The 19,155-nt window shown below is 42.2% G+C and overlaps 1 protein-coding gene across 2 annotated transcripts in view; it reads left to right on the forward strand.

The window, feature by feature from the left end:
• The window catches only part of LOC131721205 (zinc finger protein ZFP2-like), a 104,013-nt gene extending 96,533 nt beyond the window's left edge, over nucleotides 1–7,480 (forward strand). For both annotated transcript variants that reach the window (XM_059014616.1, XM_059014617.1), the window contains exon 3: nucleotides 3,674–7,480. In XM_059014616.1, the coding sequence (XP_058870599.1) occupies nucleotides 3,674–5,223 (1,550 nt within the window). In that variant the 3' untranslated portion in view covers nucleotides 5,224–7,480. The remainder of the gene's footprint in view (nucleotides 1–3,673) is intronic.
• The last annotated feature ends 11,675 nt before the right edge of the window (nucleotides 7,481–19,155 follow it).

Consider the following 19,155-nt stretch of genomic DNA (forward strand, 5'->3'; position numbering starts at 1 on the left):
ACTCAAGATGGTCCTGCACACTAGCCATCATGCCATCGTGGAATCGACGCACCATTGTGATGAATTTGTCTGGACACCCATACTTTGCCATGATCTTTCAGAGGCCCTCACGGCTGATCGTGTCAAAAGCCTTTGTGAGGTCAACAAAGGTCAAGTACAGGTCAGAGTTTTGCTCTTGAAATTTTTCTTGGAGTTGGCGGACTGCAAACACCATGTCGGTGGTTCCGTGTTTTTTTGTGAAGCCACACTGTCTCTCCGGCAGCAGATCTTGGTCTAGATGTTCTACTAGGCCATTCAGGAGAATTCTTGCAAGGATCTTGCCAGCAATTGACAGCAGCGAAATGCCCCTATAATTCTCACATGCTTGACGATTGCCTTTCCTCTTGTAAAGGTGGATGATTGAGGCGTCCTTAAACTCCTGAGGGACAGCTTCATGTGTCTGGAAGAGTTTGGTGAGCTTATCCACCAGACTTGGCCCTCCAGCCTTGTAGATTTCTGCTGGTATGGCATCAAGTCCCGGAGCTTTCCCGGTTGCAAGAAGACTGATGGCTTTTTTGGTTTCTTCCTGGGTGGGTGGATTGGCAAGAGATGTGTCAATCTCTATTTGAGGCAGCCTGCGGATAGCTGTGTCATTTATGGATGACGGTTGATTAAGAATATTGTTGAATTGTTCGGCCCATCTTGCAAGGATTTTGTATTTTTCTGTAATCAGTGTAGTTCCATCTGCACTCAGAAGAGGTGAAGTTCCTGAGGCTTGCGGACCATAGACTGACTTGAGTGCATCGTAACATTTCTTTGTGTTGTTGCTGTCAGCATATGACTGAGTCTCCTCTGCTTTTTGACTTAGCTATGCATCTTGCATGGCTCTGAGCTTGAACTGGACAGCTCTGCGGATGTTTAGGAAAGCAGTTTTCTTAGATACTGAGCTGCTGTCGTTCAAGTAAGCTCTGTGAAGGCGGTGTTTCTCATCTAGGAGGGTTTTTTGCCTTGTGGACGCCTGGGAGGTTTGATCCGAATGCTGAGTTTGGAGATGATAAGTCGATGATCTGTCCAACATTCTGCACCACACATGGCCTTGGTCACTTTGACATCTTGCCCGTCCCTCCTCCTGACAATGACATAATCAGTCAAGTGCCAGTGTTTGGACCTTGGGTGCATCCATGATGTTTTCTTGTGGTTTGATAGTTGGAAGATCGTGTTTGTAATAAGTAGGTCGTGCTCAGCACATATCCTTAGTAGAAGAAGGCCATTGCTGTTGCATTTACCTACGCCATGTGCACCTATGACGCCGTTCCATGACTTGGGTTCAATACCAACTGTGGCGTTAAAGTCGCAAAGAATGGTGAGTTTCTCTTTGCTGGGAACAGCAGCCATTTCGGATTCCAAATCGGCATAGAATTTATCTTTAACCTCATCAGGGTTAGTCATGGTCGGAGCATAGGCACTGATGATAGTTGCATGATTTTTGCCTGGTAGGAGGAGCTTCAAGGTCATCAGATGGTCATTTATACCCTTAGGTAGACTTGACAGTTGGTTGACCAGGTGAGATTTTACAGCAAACCCAACACCAGCATCACACCTCTCCTCTTTTCCATGCCCACTCCAAAAGATGGTGTAACCTGCTCCAACTTCTACAATCTCACCCAATTCAGCCAGACGGGTCTCGCTCAGGGCAGTAATGTCAGCATTGTATCTGGCAAGTTCCCTGCCCACAAGGACAGTGCGTCTCTCTGGTCTGTTTGGTCCAGCAGTGTCCATCAGTGTGCGCACATTCCAAGCTCCTAAAGTGAGTGATGTCACTTTGATTTTCTTTATTTTCTTTATTTGACCGCGATAGTGGGATCCCCGCCAGCTGCGGTAGGCTGGCCAGGGTAATGCAAAGCAGACAATGTTTAGGGCACCTTTTGTAGCCCCTTCCTCATACTAAGGAGGTGAGCAGTGCGATCCTAAATAGGGCTGCTCAGACGCTCAGGGGACTACCGAATTCCACTGCTGCTTCAATCCAGTGAAAAACGACCCTATAGCCCGAGCCGCCTGTGTGTGGGTCCACGGCTACAGCTCCCAGTGTATCCACACCTGCTACTTCGTCATTCGCCCATCGCCACAGGACTTTGAACGGTAGAGTCTTAATGATGGTGGTAGTGGTGTTATGACTCGCGCTTTGAATTGGATTTAAGTGAGGGAAAGTTGCGCAGCGTCTACCTCACTCTCTCATCCTGATCCATCTGTTTCCAGAGGCAAGACATATTTGAGACGGCTGGAGATGGTACTGGATGCAGTGGGTGGCCTGAAAGGCCTTTTGATGGTATTTCCCCCACCAAGGGTTCCACGGTAAACAGAGAAGCAAGGTAAACAGAGAAGCAATGTAAAGCCACATTGTCGATTGGCAAAAAAAAGGTAAAGCATTGTGAATGTGTGGTATAATCATGGGAGAGGGACGATAAACTGTAAAATGACCACGTTCACCGTTTATAACGGTACTGTTATTTGTGTCTAAGTAAAGCAAAACGGCAACGAACTACAACCAAGTAATCATGAAAATAAAATGTCTATTGTTCAAACATTATAACTGGAATTATAAACAGCAACCATACCTAAAATTTCAGTTGTGCAAACATTACTAACGTTAGTAAAATGTGGTTGCCATGCCCCCTGCAAATGGTAAATGGAAATACAAACCTGTGCAGAAAATGACTGACCAAAGAAAAGAAACACAGACTTGTTTAGAACATTGCTTTATAAAGTAGATCCTCTACCTAAACAATTATCGATAAGCAATCAGTCTGACAGGCAATTTATATATAAACAGAAAAAATGATCAAACTTGCAAGGAAACCGGCTCATGATAACATTTCATAAATATGCTAATGTCATTTATGTAATGACTTATTAGTGAGCAATAGGTGAGCAAGAACATAAATAAAAGAACAGTACAAAAATAAAATGATGAATGGTCTTCCCTTCAGTGTCGCTGGATTCCTCTTCACTGGTATATATAGTAAACGTAGGATCCACAACCTGTTCCTCACCGCCACTTGAGTAATCAAAGTCATCCTCCAGATAACTCCAGTGCTGCCTGTGCATTTACCCTGCGCGATCGCTTGCCGAATTCCTTTTTTTTTTTTTTACAAAAATGTATCTCGGAACTCAAAAATAACTCTCTGTTTCCACTCCTACAGTAACTACAAACTTACCTGGGCCTCATTCAAAGTTAATTTAGCTTTTCCATCAGTCCATGTGACTCTAAGCCTATCAGTATACATTTCAGCACCATTTTAAATGATGCATTTCAAAAATCAACCAGTCATCACTGTGAAGGGGCGGGGCCTGAAATACTCAGACTTGGCTTTCAAAGGGTTAAAACACAGAGCCACAATAAATGTTCTGCTGTAACTATATGTAAAATACATCAGATTTATAGTATCTTCCCTTTTCTTTGTTTTTGGCTGTTTTTGTGTCATATTTTGCTTCTGCCTGCTGCTGAACATGGCTCCATCCTTTCAAAGTGAAATGCCTGTCTCCGGGACATCACACGAAAAAACAAAATTACACTTCAGTGTGATCATGTTTACACCATCCCGGTCCTAAAGGGTTAATCCACTCCACCATCGAGCCACATGTCCTGAGCCTACAAGCACTCCCTCTTACTGTCTTTCCTGTTCATATTTTCCAGGTTCCAGTCCAGCAGCTAAAGTGAGGGCGGGTGCTGGAGAATATCCTGACTCTGGGAAAGGTTTCACCCAGTTACGGCATTTAAAAAAAACACAGAGAATTCACACAGGAGAGAAACCGTATCGCTGCTCTGACTGTGGGAAGAGTTTCAGGCGGTCAGACACCCTGAAATTACACCAGCGACTTCACACAAGAAGGAACCCATATCGCTGCTCTGACTGTGGGAAGAGTTTCAGTCAGTCAGACACCCTGAAATTACACCAGCAACTTCACACAAGAAGGAACCCATATCGCTGCTCTGACTGTGGGAAGTGTTTCAGTTACTTAAAAACCCTGAGAAAACACAAGCGAACTCACACAGGTAAGAAACTGTATCAGTGCACTCAGTGTGGGAAGAGTTACAGACAGTCACAGAACCTGAGAATACACCAGCGTATTCACACAGGAGAGAAACCATACCGCTGCTCTGACTGTGGGAAGAGTTTCAGACAGTCACACAATCTGAAAACACACCAGCGTATTCACACAGGAGAAAAACCATATCGCTGCTCTCGCTGTGGGAAGAGTTTCAGACTGTCAGACAGCCTTGTTTCACACCAGCGAACTCACACAGGAGAAAAACCGTATCGCTGCTCTGACTGTGGGAAGAGTTTCAGTCAGTCAGGATACCTTGTTTCACACCAGCAAACTCATACAAGAGAGAAACATTATCGCTGCTCTGACTGTGGGAAGAGTTTTAGTTGCTCAGGAAACCTGAAAGCACACCAGCGAACTCACACAGGAGAGAAACCGTATCGCTGCTCTGACTGTGGGAAGAGTTTCCGTGTGAAACAAGGCCTTCAAAACCACCAGTGGACTCACACAGGAGAGAAACCGTATCACTGCTCTGACTGTGGGAAGAGTTTCAGTCGGGCAGACAGCCTTGTTTCACACCAGCGAACTCACACAGGAGAAAAACCGTATCGCTGCTCTGACTGTGGGAAGAGTTTCCGTTTTAAAAAAGGCCTTCAAAACCACCAGCGAACTCACACAGGAGAGAAACCGTATTCCTGCTCTGACTGTGGGAAGAGTTTCAGTCGGGCAGACAGCCTTGTTTCACACCAGCGAACTCACACAGGAGAAAAACCGTATCGCTGCTCTGACTGTGGGAAGAGTTTCCGTTTTAAAAAAGGCCTTCAAAACCACCAGTCGACTCACACAGGAGAGAAACCGTATTCCTGCTCTGACTGTGGGAAGAGTTTCAGTCGGGCAGACAACCTTGTTTCACACCAGCGAACTCACACAGGAGAAAAACCGTATCGCTGCTCTGACTGTGGGAAGAGTTTCAGTCGGGCAGACAACCTTGTTTCACACCAGCAAACTCACACAGGAGAAAAACCGTATCGCTGCTCTGACTGTGGGAAGAGTTTCGGTCACTCAGGAACCCTGAAAGCACACCAGCGAACTCACACAGGAGAGAAACCGTATTGCTGCTCTGACTGTGGGAAGAGTTTCAGTGTAAACCAAGTCCTTCAAAAACACCAGCGAATTCACAGAAGAGAGAAACTTTAAAAACCATGTTCAATGGGAAGGGGAAAAAAATATTAACCTTGCATTACGAATCCCTGTGTAAAAACGGTTTTGTAGATCACTCTTAAGAGCATGCATTTAAAACTCTCTTGCACTCTGTGTCAGATAGTGGGTGATGATGCGGACACGTCACAAGAGGCTTCTCTGTTGTCAGTTTAACTCAGGCTGTCAATGCAGTCAGTGCCTGGGAGTGGGAATATATGCAGAAAGGAAACTATTCCACACCTCATCTGATGGACGAGTCAGGAGAAATCAATAACTCAGTGTGGAAATGAGTTTCAGGATTTAACAGTTAAACTTAATTAACTTGAAAATAAATAAATTGAGTATCCCGACCCCGGATGAAACATCCCAGAGACAAGACTGCAGCGTCCTTACTGGGCAACCGCCTGGAGGATTTGTCTTGTGAATTCATCACGATTCTAAAACCAATGAATACTGATAGTGTCGCATGACTGTATTATGACATGAGTGAGTGAATATTGCGTGATGTGTCGCTTTGCAATGTGGATTGTCTTGTGTTTGTGCCTGCTTTTCTAAACTGCCCCGTGTAGCAGGCATGTGTACAGAAAGTCAAATTGTGTAATCTGAGTTCTAATGAGACTTGACTGTATATTTTAAACCTTGTGTGTCCTGATTTAACAATTTCTTAATTTATACAACAACATACTAAGCAATGCTAAAAACAACACCTACGTCTAAATTGTACTCAAATGAGCAAAATGTATTTTTTGAAGCTTGTTGCATCAAATTGAATAGCAGCGCTGTGCCTCTCTGAGTGGTTCTCATTGAATAGCAGCGCTGTGCCTCTCTGAGTGGTTCTCATTGAATAGCAGCGCTGTGCCTCTCTGAGTGGTTCTCATTGAATAGCAGCGCTGTGCCTCTGGAGTGGTTCTCATTGAATAGCAGCGCTGTGCCTCTCTGAGTGGTTCTCATTGAATAGCAGCGCTGTGCCTCTCTGAGTGGTTCTCATTGAATAGCAGCGCTGTGCCTCTCTGAGTGGTTCTCATTGAATAGCAGCGCTGCGCCTCTCTGAGTGGTTCTCATTGAATAGCAGCGCTGCGCCTCTCTGAGTGGTTCTGATGTCGCATGGAAATCTATTCCACAGTCTTGGTGTGTTATTATAGCTTAAAGCTCTTTCACCCTTTCTCTTGGTCTTAATCTTTGGAACAAGCAAAAGACTGGAGTCGGCTGACCTTAGAGCACAGACAGGTGCGTGTGGGCACAGGAGCTCTTTAGATAGTCAGGAGCCAGACCATGGAGCGCCTTGCAAGTCAGCAGCAAGACCTTCAAATCAATTCTAAAACGTACTGGAAGCCAGTGAAGTGCAGTCAGTACTGGAGTTATGGGCTCTCTCTTCTTTGTTCTACTTATCACCGTGGCAGCTACATTTTGAACAAGCTGCACACAGAATAAGGCATGATTTGGTAGCCCAGATAACAGAGCATTGCAGTGATCCAGTCTAGATGAAACAAATGCATGAATTAGCTTCTCAGCATCAGGCAATGATAAAAAAAGACCTAATCTTGGCAATGTTACATAAATAATAAAAGGACACTTTAGTGGTATTGTGAATATGACCCTCAAATCATAAATCAGAATCAATTACAAATCCCAGGTTTCTGGCTTTGGAATTTATATTTGAATTATATTTACCTAAATTAGTTTTTATAGAATTTACGAACTCCAATTTCTGCTCCAACTACAGTTACCTGAATTTAACTGCAAAAAATGTTGGGACATCCAGCTTTCCACCTCCGACAGACATGCAATTAGGGTGGAGACAACCGATATATCCCCAGGTTTCACAGAGATGTCAAGCTGTGTGTCATCAGCATCACAGTGAAGATGTACATGGTGTTTACAGATAATCATGACCAATGGTAGCATGTATAAGGAGAATAGTAAGGGGCCAAGAATGGAGCCCTGGGGTCACCACAGGAGATAGTGGATAATTGTGATACAGAGTCTGCTATTGAAACAAAATTCTACCTGTCCGTAAGATATGACCTAAGCCAGTCTAAAACAGTTCCTGAAAGCCCTATCCAACTTTCAAGGCGATCAGTTAAACTAGCAAGATCAATAGTATCAGATGCTGCACTTAGATCTAACAGCACCAGAATGGATATGTGACTGGAGTCTGCGCTCATTAGTAAATCATTCAGCACTTTGACTAGGGCAGTCTCTGTACTGTCACCAGATCTAAAGCCTGATTGAAACTTTTCAAGTTCTTGGTTATCACCCAGAAATATATTGCGTTGGCCAGCTCCCACCTTCTCTAAAACCTTAGTGGGAAAATGTAAATTGGATGGAGGTCTAAAGACACTAGACAGTGTTTCCTGGACATCTTCCCTAATTAAAACAAAGTGTTTGTGTCATCGCTGCAGTTCAGGGTGTTTTTATTGATGAATTAAAAATGAGTATCTGGTAATCTGTAAATAAACAATTAAAAAATAAAAAATATATATATTATGTTACCATAGGATGCAAACATAACACCAAATTCAAGTACTGTGTAAGGATTTTAAAACTCTTGCTTCCCTGACCTTGTAGTTGTTTAGCTTGGCATGTGACCCCAAATACACCCCTGTGGGAGTGACTGGCTTTTCATAACTCAGAGTGCAGCTGTGACCTCGGAGGGACGATCAAAACTTTGTTTCTGCTTAATAAGCTGTTTTGAGCCTATGTACAAACCATAATCAAACCAATTCAAAATGGTTTAAAATCCCTTACTTTTGTTAAAAGTGACATGCTATAACTTCAGGTAAGTGTCACGGAACTCATAATAACACACTATACAATTGGAGCACGCAGTTTTTTTTCTGATAAGCACGCACTGTGTGTGGGGCAGGGTACACACTGTTCCAGTTAAATGGCATGAGCTCTTATTGTTTCATCAGCCTTTGTTCCTTTTCATTATACAATCCGTTACTGATGCTTCCCATTTAAATGTTGAAGGAAGTGAGAAATCATTGAAACTGTAAACATTGTGTGATTTTCCTGTGTAAGCTCTGAATCAACGCAGGGTTAATGAACTCTTCACATCAAGCTGTACATGGCTGGTGCACATCAGTAGTTTACAATCACCAGTCTTGTCGTTCAGCCTTGTGATGCATGAGTATAGCGCTTTGCTGCCTGTGAGAACTGAGCAAAACTCATATCATTGTTCTTAAATGGAACTTCTTGTTATCTGGGTTTCTGCTGACATTGGTAAAGTGAAGAAGAAACGCTTTTAATGTTTAATGTTCACTTTTAATATGCTTTGTCTCTCACACCATGGATCATGCTAGGGAAATGAGACCAAATTTGGGCAAGGAAATTACATAAGCTAGCTGTATATCTGTGCTGTATGAAGTCATTTATTTGCTTAGAAACCAACATCTCTGTGCCATGCCAGCTCAAAAAAAAACAAGATCTCCGATGCCATGAAAGCTCAGCTCAGCTCAGAAAATAACATCTACACTGATGCCAGCTCAGAACACCAACAGCTGAGACCTGTGTGTGAGATCACTGAGGTGTGTGAGATCACTGAGGTGTGTGAGATCACGGAGGTGTGTGAGATCACGGAGGTGTGTGAGATCATTGAGGTGTGTGAGGTCACTGAGGTGTGTGAGATCACTGAGGTGTGTGAGATCACGGAGGTGTGTGAGATCACGGAGGTGTGTGAGATCACTGAGGTGTGTGAGGTCACTGAGGTGTGTGAGATCACTGAGGTGTGTGAGATCACCGATGTGTGTGAGATCACCGATGTGTGTGAGATCACGGAGGTGTGTGAGATCACGGAGGTGTGTGAGATCACGGAGGTGTGTGAGATCATTGAGGTGTGTGAGGTCACTGAGGTGTGTGAAGTCACTGATAGCTAAATATTTAAATAAATCTTAAATCTCTCTTAAGTAGATTTAACATTTAGCTAAATATTTAAATACATCTTAAATCTCTTAACTAGATTTAACATTTAGCTAAATATTTAAATACATAACATTTAGTTAAATATTTAACTTGCCTCTAACATAACATAATTGTACCTGTGTGTGTGTCTCAGTTTGTTTGTCTAAGTGTGTGTGTGTGTGTCTCAGTGTGTGTTTGTGTCTCAGTGTGTATTTTGTGTATCAGCCTCCACACAAAGCCGAGCGCAGTGCGGTATACTGTAATGATGCTGCAGTCAGTCTGCCCGGACTGCACCTGAACCATCTTAAAAACACGAAGCCTCCAATAAGCTCATTTGTAAAAGTTAGTAAAGAATGGCGCTATATAATCTAAGGAAGCTGAATGTGAACTCCTAGCTGGAGCAACGAGAGAGGGAGAGAGGGGGCGGGGCAGAGAAGGAGGCGGAGACGCTGCTAGGCAACCGGCTCCTGAACATTCCACTCCGCTGAGCAGAGACCGTTAGGATTTAAAAATGCGAAAGTTCCGAGCGGCGTCAGGCGCTTCGTTTAATTAACACACCGTTGCTGATATTTTAATTTTGAAGAGAACCATATTTTAAATACTCAAATAGCAATGTGTTAAAAACTACTTGGTTTGACCAACTAAAAGCTATGACCAGCAATTATAAGCGAGATTTAATATAAATGCTTGACGCGCACTGACATTTAGGGACACACACACAAAAATAATAATAATAATAAACATGTTTTGCTTAAATGTATTGTTGAATGTCTACAGATCTTTTTGTTCCTTTTTTCTTACATAACACGTGTGCAGTTTAATTATTTTGCATCAACAAAATTAAAATGGATAACGTTTCATTTATTTATTTATTTATTTATTTATGTACTTATATGTTCCTCAGAAGACGCTGAGCTGCCTCTCCGCACACTGCGTGTCGTTTTGAAGCGCTGTGTTTAAGATATTTTCATGTTTGATCTCCTGGCTCCCTGTTAAAATGCAGTCTGTCCTGCCATCAGTTCCCCTGCATCCTGATAAAACGGGCACAACATGGATTTTTTTTAACATTGTCAAACTGAAGCCAGGGGAAATCTTTTATCCCCTGTTGGTTGAACTTGTATTTTACTCGACTGTGAACACGCTGCAACTAACTCGAAGTTCCCTGTTCGCTTTCAATTTCTGAAACACCTGCATTGCTCATTCCCTGTAAAGACGTCGACATATCTGAATTTGTTATTTTCCTCATCTTGGTTTGACAAACTGTCTGGAAACGAGTAGCCATCGCACTGATAAATCAGTGAAACTGGCGGGTATGGGATTTGTAGTTTTTAATGTGCGATTAACAGTGGGCAGTGGACACCAATAAACTACATTCCCAGGGTGCATTACGATTGAGCTTAGAGTTTAGATCCAAATGAGTTGTTTTTTTTGGTTTTACTTTCCAGCTGAAAAAATAAATCACGTTTATTTCTTACACTCTACCTTTAGGAATTTCTAGTCGCCTACGTGCGCCTAAATTAAAATGTATTTTCACACAAGCATTTTGATCGTCTCATATGCAGACACTGTTGGGATATTTTCATCTGTGCTACTGGACGACACAGAAGACTCTGCCCATCATCCGAAACAAACACTGTTGTGTGAGTATATGCTGTGATTCGACCCGACATCCACCGAAAATCTCTGCGATCCACGTACCGGCCACCACTGTATTAAACTAACATGTTATTTGATCTGAACACAGCTTCGTGACACGCGGTCGCTGCTGCCCTCTGCTGTTTACAAGAGGTAGTACAGGTAGTGAAAATCAGCAATGACATTACTACTGTTATTAGCATTTATTTCTTAGACATTCAGGTCGACTTACAATTGTTACAAGTTATCACAGTACAAAGTATCACATTATAAAATATCACATTACAGAATATCATAATACAGATGAGAGCAGATATGAAAGTACCATAAAATCAATTCAAGTAAGAGCAGAATAATAAAGCACACAGTAAATTATAAGAGTGAATTCGACTAAGAGCACCTAAACCTGATAGTAACTATTTGCTGATATGAGTCCAGTAAGAACAGGCAGTAAGCATGATAAATACATGAGACTGATTTCAAATAAGAGCAATTACAGAAAACTTTATTATTTATACACAGTACTCTCCTGGTTATCCTGTAAATATTATTTTTGCTGCATTTTAAGAATTTATCTGAATGTGTATTTCTGCACAGATGTTAATGTTAATTCGAGTCATTTCAAAGGGCAACTGAGCTGTGGTCAGATAAATAAAAAAATAAATATTAGAACAAACGGTTCTACTAAATGACCACATGATGGCAGTATTGTATAAGGAATAGCGAGAGCTGCGTTCTGCCCGTCTCCATGACGACCAGGTTTACAGCACAGGAAGCCCCGCGACCCGACACCTCCCCATGAGAGTTTAATTATTTATTCTTAAAACCAATACTGTTTTAATCCACAACAGTGACTGATAAAACAGCCTTTGTACAGCAGTGCCACCTTCACTTCACAGTCTAACAATTGTCTAGTAGATTTGATTATATATATATATATATATAAGAACATAAGAACATAAGAAAGTTTACAAACGAGAGGAGGCCATTCAGCCCATCTTGCTCGTTTGGTTGTTAGTAGCTTATTGATCCCAGAATCTCATCAAGCAGCTTCTTGAAGGATCCCAGGGTGTCAGCTTCAACAACATTACTGGGGAGTTGGTTCCAGACCCTCACAATTCTCTGTGTAAAAAAGTGCCTCCTATTTTCTGTTCTGAATGCCCCTTTATCTAATCTCCATTTATGACCCCTGGTCCTTGTTTCTTTTTTCAAGTCAAAGAAGTCCCCCGGGTTGACATTGTCTATACCTTTTAGGATTTTGAATGTTTGAATCAGATCGCCGCGTAGTCTTCTTTGTTCAAGACTGAATAGATTCAATTCTTTTAGCCTGTCTGCATACGACATGCCTTTTAAACCCGGGATAATTCTGGTTGCTCTTCTTTGCACTCTTTCTAGAGCAGCAATATCCTTTTTGTAACGAGGTGACCAGAACTGAACACAATATTCTAGGTGAGGTCTTACTAATGCATTGTAGAGTTTTAACATTACTTCCCTTGATTTAAATTCAACACTTCTCACAATATATCCAAGCATCTTGTTAGCCTTTTTTATAGCTTCCCCACATTGTCTAGATGAAGACATTTCTGAGTCAACATAAACTCCTAGGTCTTTTTCATAGTTCCCTTCTTCAATTTCACTATCTCCCATATGATATTTATAATGAACATTTTTATTGCCCGCATGCAATACTTTACACTTTTCTCTATTAAATTTCATTTGCCATGTGTCTGCCCAATTTTGAATGCGGTCTAGATCATTTTGAATGACCTTTGCTGCTTCAACAGTGTCTGCCACTCCTCCTATTTTTGTGTCGTCTGCAAATTTAACGAGTTTGCTTACTATATCAGAGTCTAAATCATTAATGTAGATTAGGAATAGCAGAGGACCTAATACTGATCCCTGTGGTACACCACTGGTTACCTCACTCCATTTCGAGGTTTCTCCTCTAATCAGTACTTTCTGTTTTCTACATGTTAACCACTCCCTAATCCATGTGCATGCATTTCCTTGAATCCCTACTGCGTTCAGTTTGAGAATTAATCTTTTATGCGGGACTTTGTCAAAAGCTTTCTGGAAATCTAAATAGACCATGTCGTATGCTTTGCAGTTGTCCATTTTCAATGTTGCATCCTCAAAAAAGTCAAGTAGGTTAGTTAGACATGATCTCCCTTTCCTAAAACCATGCTGGCTGTCACCCAGGATATTGTTACCATATAGGTAATTTTCCATTTTGGATCTTATTATAGTTTCCATAAGTTTACATATAATAGAAGTCAGGCTTATTGGTCTGTAGTTACCTGGTTCAGTTTTGTCTCCCTTTTTGTGGATCGGTATTACGTTTGCTATTTTCCAGTCTGTCGGTACAACCCCTGTGTCAAGAGACTGTTGCATGATCTTGGTTAGCGGCTTGTAAATAACTTCTTTCATTTCTTTGAGTACTATTGGGAGGATCTCATCCGGCCCAGGGGATTTGTTTATTTTAAGAGCTCCTAGTCCCTTTAACACTTCTGCCTCTGTTATGCTAAAGTTATTTAAAACTGGATAGGAACAGGTCGACATGTGGGGCATGTTGTCCGTGTCCTCCTTTGTAAAAACCTGTGAAAAGTAGTCATTTAATATATTTGCTATTTTTTTTTCTTCATCTATGATTTTGCCATTTGTGTCTCTTAGACATTTAACCTCCTCTTTGAATGTTCTCTTGCTGTTATAATATTGGAAAAACATTTTGGAATTGGTTTTAGCCCCCTTAGCAATATTGATTTCTATCTCTCTCTTTGCCTTTCTAACTTCCTTTTTGACTTGTGTTTGCAGTTCCAAGTACTCTTTCTGTGTGCTTTGTTTTTGGTCCCTTTTAAACGCTCTGTAAAGTGCCTTTTTTCGCTGAATATTTTTTTTAATTGATCTATTAAACCATTTTGGCCATTTTGTTTTAGATTTAGATTTGTCTACTTTTGGGATGTAATTGTTTTGCGCCTCTAGTACTACATTTTTAAAAAACAGCCATCCTTTTTCTGTGGATGTTTTCTCTATTTTACTCCAATCTACTTCTGTTAGTCTCCGTTTCATACCTTCATAGTTTGCTTTTCTAAAATTGTAAACCTTAACTTTAGTCATTACTTTTGGGGTTTTAAAAAATATTTCAAATGACACCATGTTGTGGTCTGAGTTTGCCAATGGCTCTCTGACCTCTGTTTTAGTTATTCTGTCTTCATTATTTGAAAAGACTAAATCAAGGCATGCCTCCCCTCTAGTCGGTGCCTTGACAAATTGCGTTAGGAAGCAGTCATTTGTCATTTCCACCATTTCAATTTCGTCCGTCGTGCCCCCCATTGGGTTTTCCCATTTTATATGGGGGAAGTTGAAATCCCCCATTAGTATGGCTTCTCCTTTTCTACACGCATTTCGAATGTCATTGTATAACAGATTATTTTGCTCAGCGTCTGAATTTGGCGGTCTATAGCATGCTCCTATTATTATGCCCTTTGAATTTGTGTCCATTATTCTGACCCATATTGATTCTGCATTGTTTTCTTTGTCCTGATTTAACACCTGGGCTTCAAGGCTATTTCTTATGTATAGCGCTACCCCTCCGCCTCTTCTGTCCTGCCTGTCTTTCCTATATAGTGTGTACCCACTGATATTATATTCGTCTCCATCACTCTCAGACAACCAAGTTTCTGTAACACCTATCACATCGTAGTTACTTGTTAGTGCAGTAGCTTCAAGTTCTAACATTTTGTTTCTGAGACTTCTAGCATTAAGATAAATACATTTAATAGTGGTCTTACCTGAGTTGTTGCCCTTGTTTTGATGTAGCCTCCCTTCTGTTTTTTTGTTTTCTCCCCCCTTCCTTTCTAGTTTAAATGCTTCTGTACCGCCTGAAGGATCCTTTCTCCGAGTTGATTGGTTCCCTTTCTGTTTAAGTGCAGTCCGTCCCACCTGTATAGATAGTCCTTGTTGTAGAAAGTGCTCCAATGTTCAAGAAAGGTGAAGCCTTCCTGTGTGCACCATGATTTCAGCCATGCATTTTGATTTTGTATTTCCAGCTGTCCATATGGTCCTTTGCAAGGCGCCGGCAGTATCCCAGAAAATACCACAGTTTTGGTCTTGTCTTTTAATTTCCTTCCTAGCTCTCTGAATTTGTTCTGCAGGGATCTTGGCCTGTCTCTTCCAATGTTGTTTGTACCAATGTGGACGACTACTACCGGGTCATCTCCAGTTCGTTCTAGGAGCCTGTCCACGTTCTCAGTGATGTGCTTGACAGAGGCTCCTGGAAGGCAGCACACTGTTGTAGTAAGGGGGTCCAAACTGCGAACTGAACTTGCTGTGTTTCTCAGTATGGAGTCCCCAACAATCATGACCTCCCTTCTTTTTGCTGGCTGGTCAGCACTGTTTATAGGGTCCTGGGTGTTGTTTCTTTCATTCTGTTGATGTTGGTTTTGGTCATCTAAATGTTGAAGTGGCTCAAATGTGTTGGATGTCTGGATTTCTGGTGGTTGTGTTTGACGAAGTTTCTTTTTTTCCCTGCTTCTGCCTATCTGAACCCAGCTGTTTCGACTCTCTTCCATCTCCGTGGTGGCTTTCAGTCTGCTAGGGGTGCAGACTTCCATGAATTGTGGGTGTGTCAGCTCCTCAAGCTCCTGTTGCTGTCTCATTTCCTCCATCTCCTTTTCTAGCAGGCTTAATCGCTGAAGCAAGTCCTGGATCGTGCGGCACTTTACACAAACTTGGTTGAGCTCTGTTGGGTTTTCTCGGATTTCCCACATCATGCAGTTGTCACAGATTACTGGCTTGAAGACCATTTTTTTGTTTAGTGTAGCTTCTGCAGCTGTCAACCTGCTTTCAAACTGCTTCTAACTGCGCTGTACTTGTCCACGACTGTACTTCTCCCACGATGTCGCTTCCACACGCTGTCGCTAGGAAGACTGCCTGCCTTTTGTTTGTTTGTGTTTGTGCTGCGTGCTCCGCTCCTCCCCCGTGTCCCAGAACGCCGCGGGATTTGAATCAGCTGCTCCGAGTTTCAGCTTATCAGAAAAATACACGCAGCTGCAAGGCTTTAAGCTGCAATGTTTTCTGATTAAAGCAACTCCAGATTTAAAGATGTAATTCCTCCTTTCTGCTTCTAACTGCGCTGTACTTGTCCACGACTGTACTTCTCCCACGATGTCGCTTCCACACGCTGTCGCTAGGAAGACTGCCTGCCTTTTGTTTGTTTGTGTTTGTGCTGCGTGCTCCGCTCCTCCCCCGTGTCCCAGAACGCCGCGGGATTTGAATCAGCTGCTCCGAGTTTCAGCTTATCAGAAAAATACACGCAGCTGCAAGGCTTTAAGCTGCAATGTTTTCTGATTAAAGCAACTCCAGATTTAAAGATGTAATTCCTCCTTTCTGCTTCTAACTGCGCTGTACTTGTCCACGACTGTACTTCTCCCACGATGTCGCTTCCACACGCTGTCGCTAGGAAGACTGCCTGCCTTTTGTTTGTTTGTGTTTGTGCTGCGTGCTCCGCTCCTCCCCCGTGTCCCAGAACGCCGCGGGATTTGAATCAGCTGCTCCGAGTTTCAGCTTATCAGAAAAATACACGCAGCTGCAAGGCTTTAAGCTGCAATGTTTTCTGATTAAAGCAACTCCAGATTTAAAGATGTAATTCCTCCTTTCTGCTTCTAACTGCGCTGTACTTGTCCACGACTGTACTTCTCCCACGATGTCGCTTCCACACGCTGTCGCTAGGAAGACTGCCTGCCTTTTGTTTGTTTGTGTTTGTGCTGCGTGCTCCGCTCCTCCCCCGTGTCCCAGAACGCCGCGGGATTTGAATCAGCTGCTCCGAGTTTCAGCTTATCAGAAAAATACACGCAGCTGCAAGGCTTTAAGCTGCAATGTTTTCTGATTAAAGCAACTCCAGATTTAAAGATGTAATTCCTCCTTTCTGCTTCTAACTGCGCTGTACTTGTCCACGACTGTACTTCTCCCACGATGTCGCTTCCACACGCTGTCGCTAGGAAGACTGCCTGCCTTTTGTTTGTTTGTGTTTGTGCTGCGTGCTCCGCTCCTCCCCCGTGTCCCAGAACGCCGCGGGATTTGAATCAGCTGCTCCGAGTTTCAGCTTATCAGAAAAATACACGCAGCTGCAAGGCTTTAAGCTGCAATGTTTTCTGATTAAAGCAACTCCAGATTTAAAGATGTAATTCCTCCTTTCTGCTTCTAACTGCGCTGTACTTGTCCACGACTGTACTTCTCCCACGATGTCGCTTCCACACGCTGTCGCTAGGAAGACTGCCTGCCTTTTGTTTGTTTGTGTTTGTGCTGCGTGCTCCGCTCCTCCCCCGTATATATATATATACACACACACACATATATATATATATATATATATATACACATATATACAGACGTGCTCAAATTTGTTGGTACCCCTCCACAAAAAATGAAGAATGCACAATTCTCTGAAATAACTTGAAACTGACAAAAGTAATTGGCATCCACCATTGTTTATTCCATATTTAATAGAAATCAGACTTTGCTTTTGATTTTTTATTCAACATAATATTGTAAATAATAAAACAAATGAAAATGGCATGGACAAAAATGATGGGACCGCTAACCTAATATTTTGTTGCACAACCTTTAGAGACAATCACTGCAATCAAACGTTTTCTGTAGCTCTCAATGAGACTTCCGCACCTGTTAACAGGTAGTTTGGCCCACTCTTCCTGAGCAAACTGCTCCAGCTGTCTGAGGTTTGATGGGTGCCTTCTCCAGACTGCAAGTTTCAGCTCTTTCCATAGATGTTCGATAGGATTCAGATCAGGACTCATAGAAGGCCACTTCAGAATAGTCCAATGTTTTGTTCTTATCCATTCTTGGGTGCTTTTAGCTGTGTGTTTTAGGTCATTATCCTGTTGGAGGACCCATGACCTGCGACTGAGACAGACCTTTCTGACACTGGGCAGTACGTTTCGCTCCAGAATGCCTTGATAGTCTTGAGATTTCATTGTGCCCTGCACAGATTCAAGGCACCCTGTTCCAGGCACAGCAAAGCAGCCCCAAAACATAACCGAGCCTCCTTCATGTTTCACTGTAGGTATGGTGTTCTTTTCTTTGAAAGCTTCATTTTTTCTTCTGTGAACATACAGCTGATATGTCTTGCCAAAAAGCCCCAGTTTTGACTCATCTGTCCAAAGGACATTCTCCCAGAAGGATTGTGGCTTGTCAATATGCATTTTAGCAAATTCCAGTCTGGCTTTTTTATGTTTTTCTTTCAAAACTGGAGTCCTCCTTGGTCTTCTTCCATGGAGCCCATTTTTGCTCAAAAAGTGACGGATGGTGCAATCAGAAACTGACATACCTTCACCTTGGAGTTGAAGGGGAGAGGTGGTCACAGTCACGTCCTATCTGCGGCACTGGGATGCATGTATCTGCTCATGTATTTCCAGCCGGCCTCGCACAGGTAGCCGTCGGGCACCCGCGGCCAAATTTATATTTCACTCGGGCCCTGAGCGCCCTTCACAGTCATAAATCATCTGCAATTGCAATCCTCATCATTCATTCACTGCCATTCACTTATAAAATAAACATTTACTTCCTGCCATTCACTTACTGAAATAAACGTTTACCAAACATTTAATATATTTACCCGTCAGTATTCCATACATTTAATACACAATATACATTTTAAAAATACACATTAAATCAAAGCAGGCAATTCCCTGGGCCAGATGAGATCCTCCCAATAGTACTCAAAGAAATGAAAGAAGTTATTTACAAACCGCTAACCAAGATCATGCAACAGTCTCTTGACACAGGGGTTGTACCGACAGACTGGAAAATAGCAAACGTAATACCGACCCACAAAAAGGGAGACAAAACCGAACCAGGTAACTACAGACCAATAAGCATGAATTCTATTATATGTAAACTTATGGAAACTATAATAAGATCCAAAATGGAAAATTACCTATATGGTAACAATATCCTGGGAGACAGCCAGCATGGCTTTAGGAAAGGGAGATCATGTCTAACTAACCTACTTGACTTTTTTGAGGATGTAACATTAATTACCAATTATTGGTCTAATTAAGTAATTTAGAACACAGTTGGAACAAAAGCCAGGAGGGATCCGGCCCTCCAGGACCGGAATTGTGCACCCCTGCTCTAGAGGATTAAGCGGCTGTGATAATGGATGGGTAGATATTTAGTGTAAGAATGTCTCTAGTGATTCTAACACCTCAGAGTGGCACCTATATCTAGTTGTTTATCAATACAATTTCAAAAAATGAATCCTAATTTATAATATAATCCTTTTGGACTTTGGAGTTTTAAAATCGTGAATTAATTGTCAAAATGTTCAGAGGGGGAAAACGTATGACACTGGATGAGTTGGGTGACAATTGATAC

This window comes from Acipenser ruthenus, chromosome 48 (genome assembly GCF_902713425.1).
Source record: "Acipenser ruthenus chromosome 48, fAciRut3.2 maternal haplotype, whole genome shotgun sequence".
NCBI lineage: Eukaryota > Metazoa > Chordata > Actinopteri > Acipenseriformes > Acipenseridae > Acipenser > Acipenser ruthenus.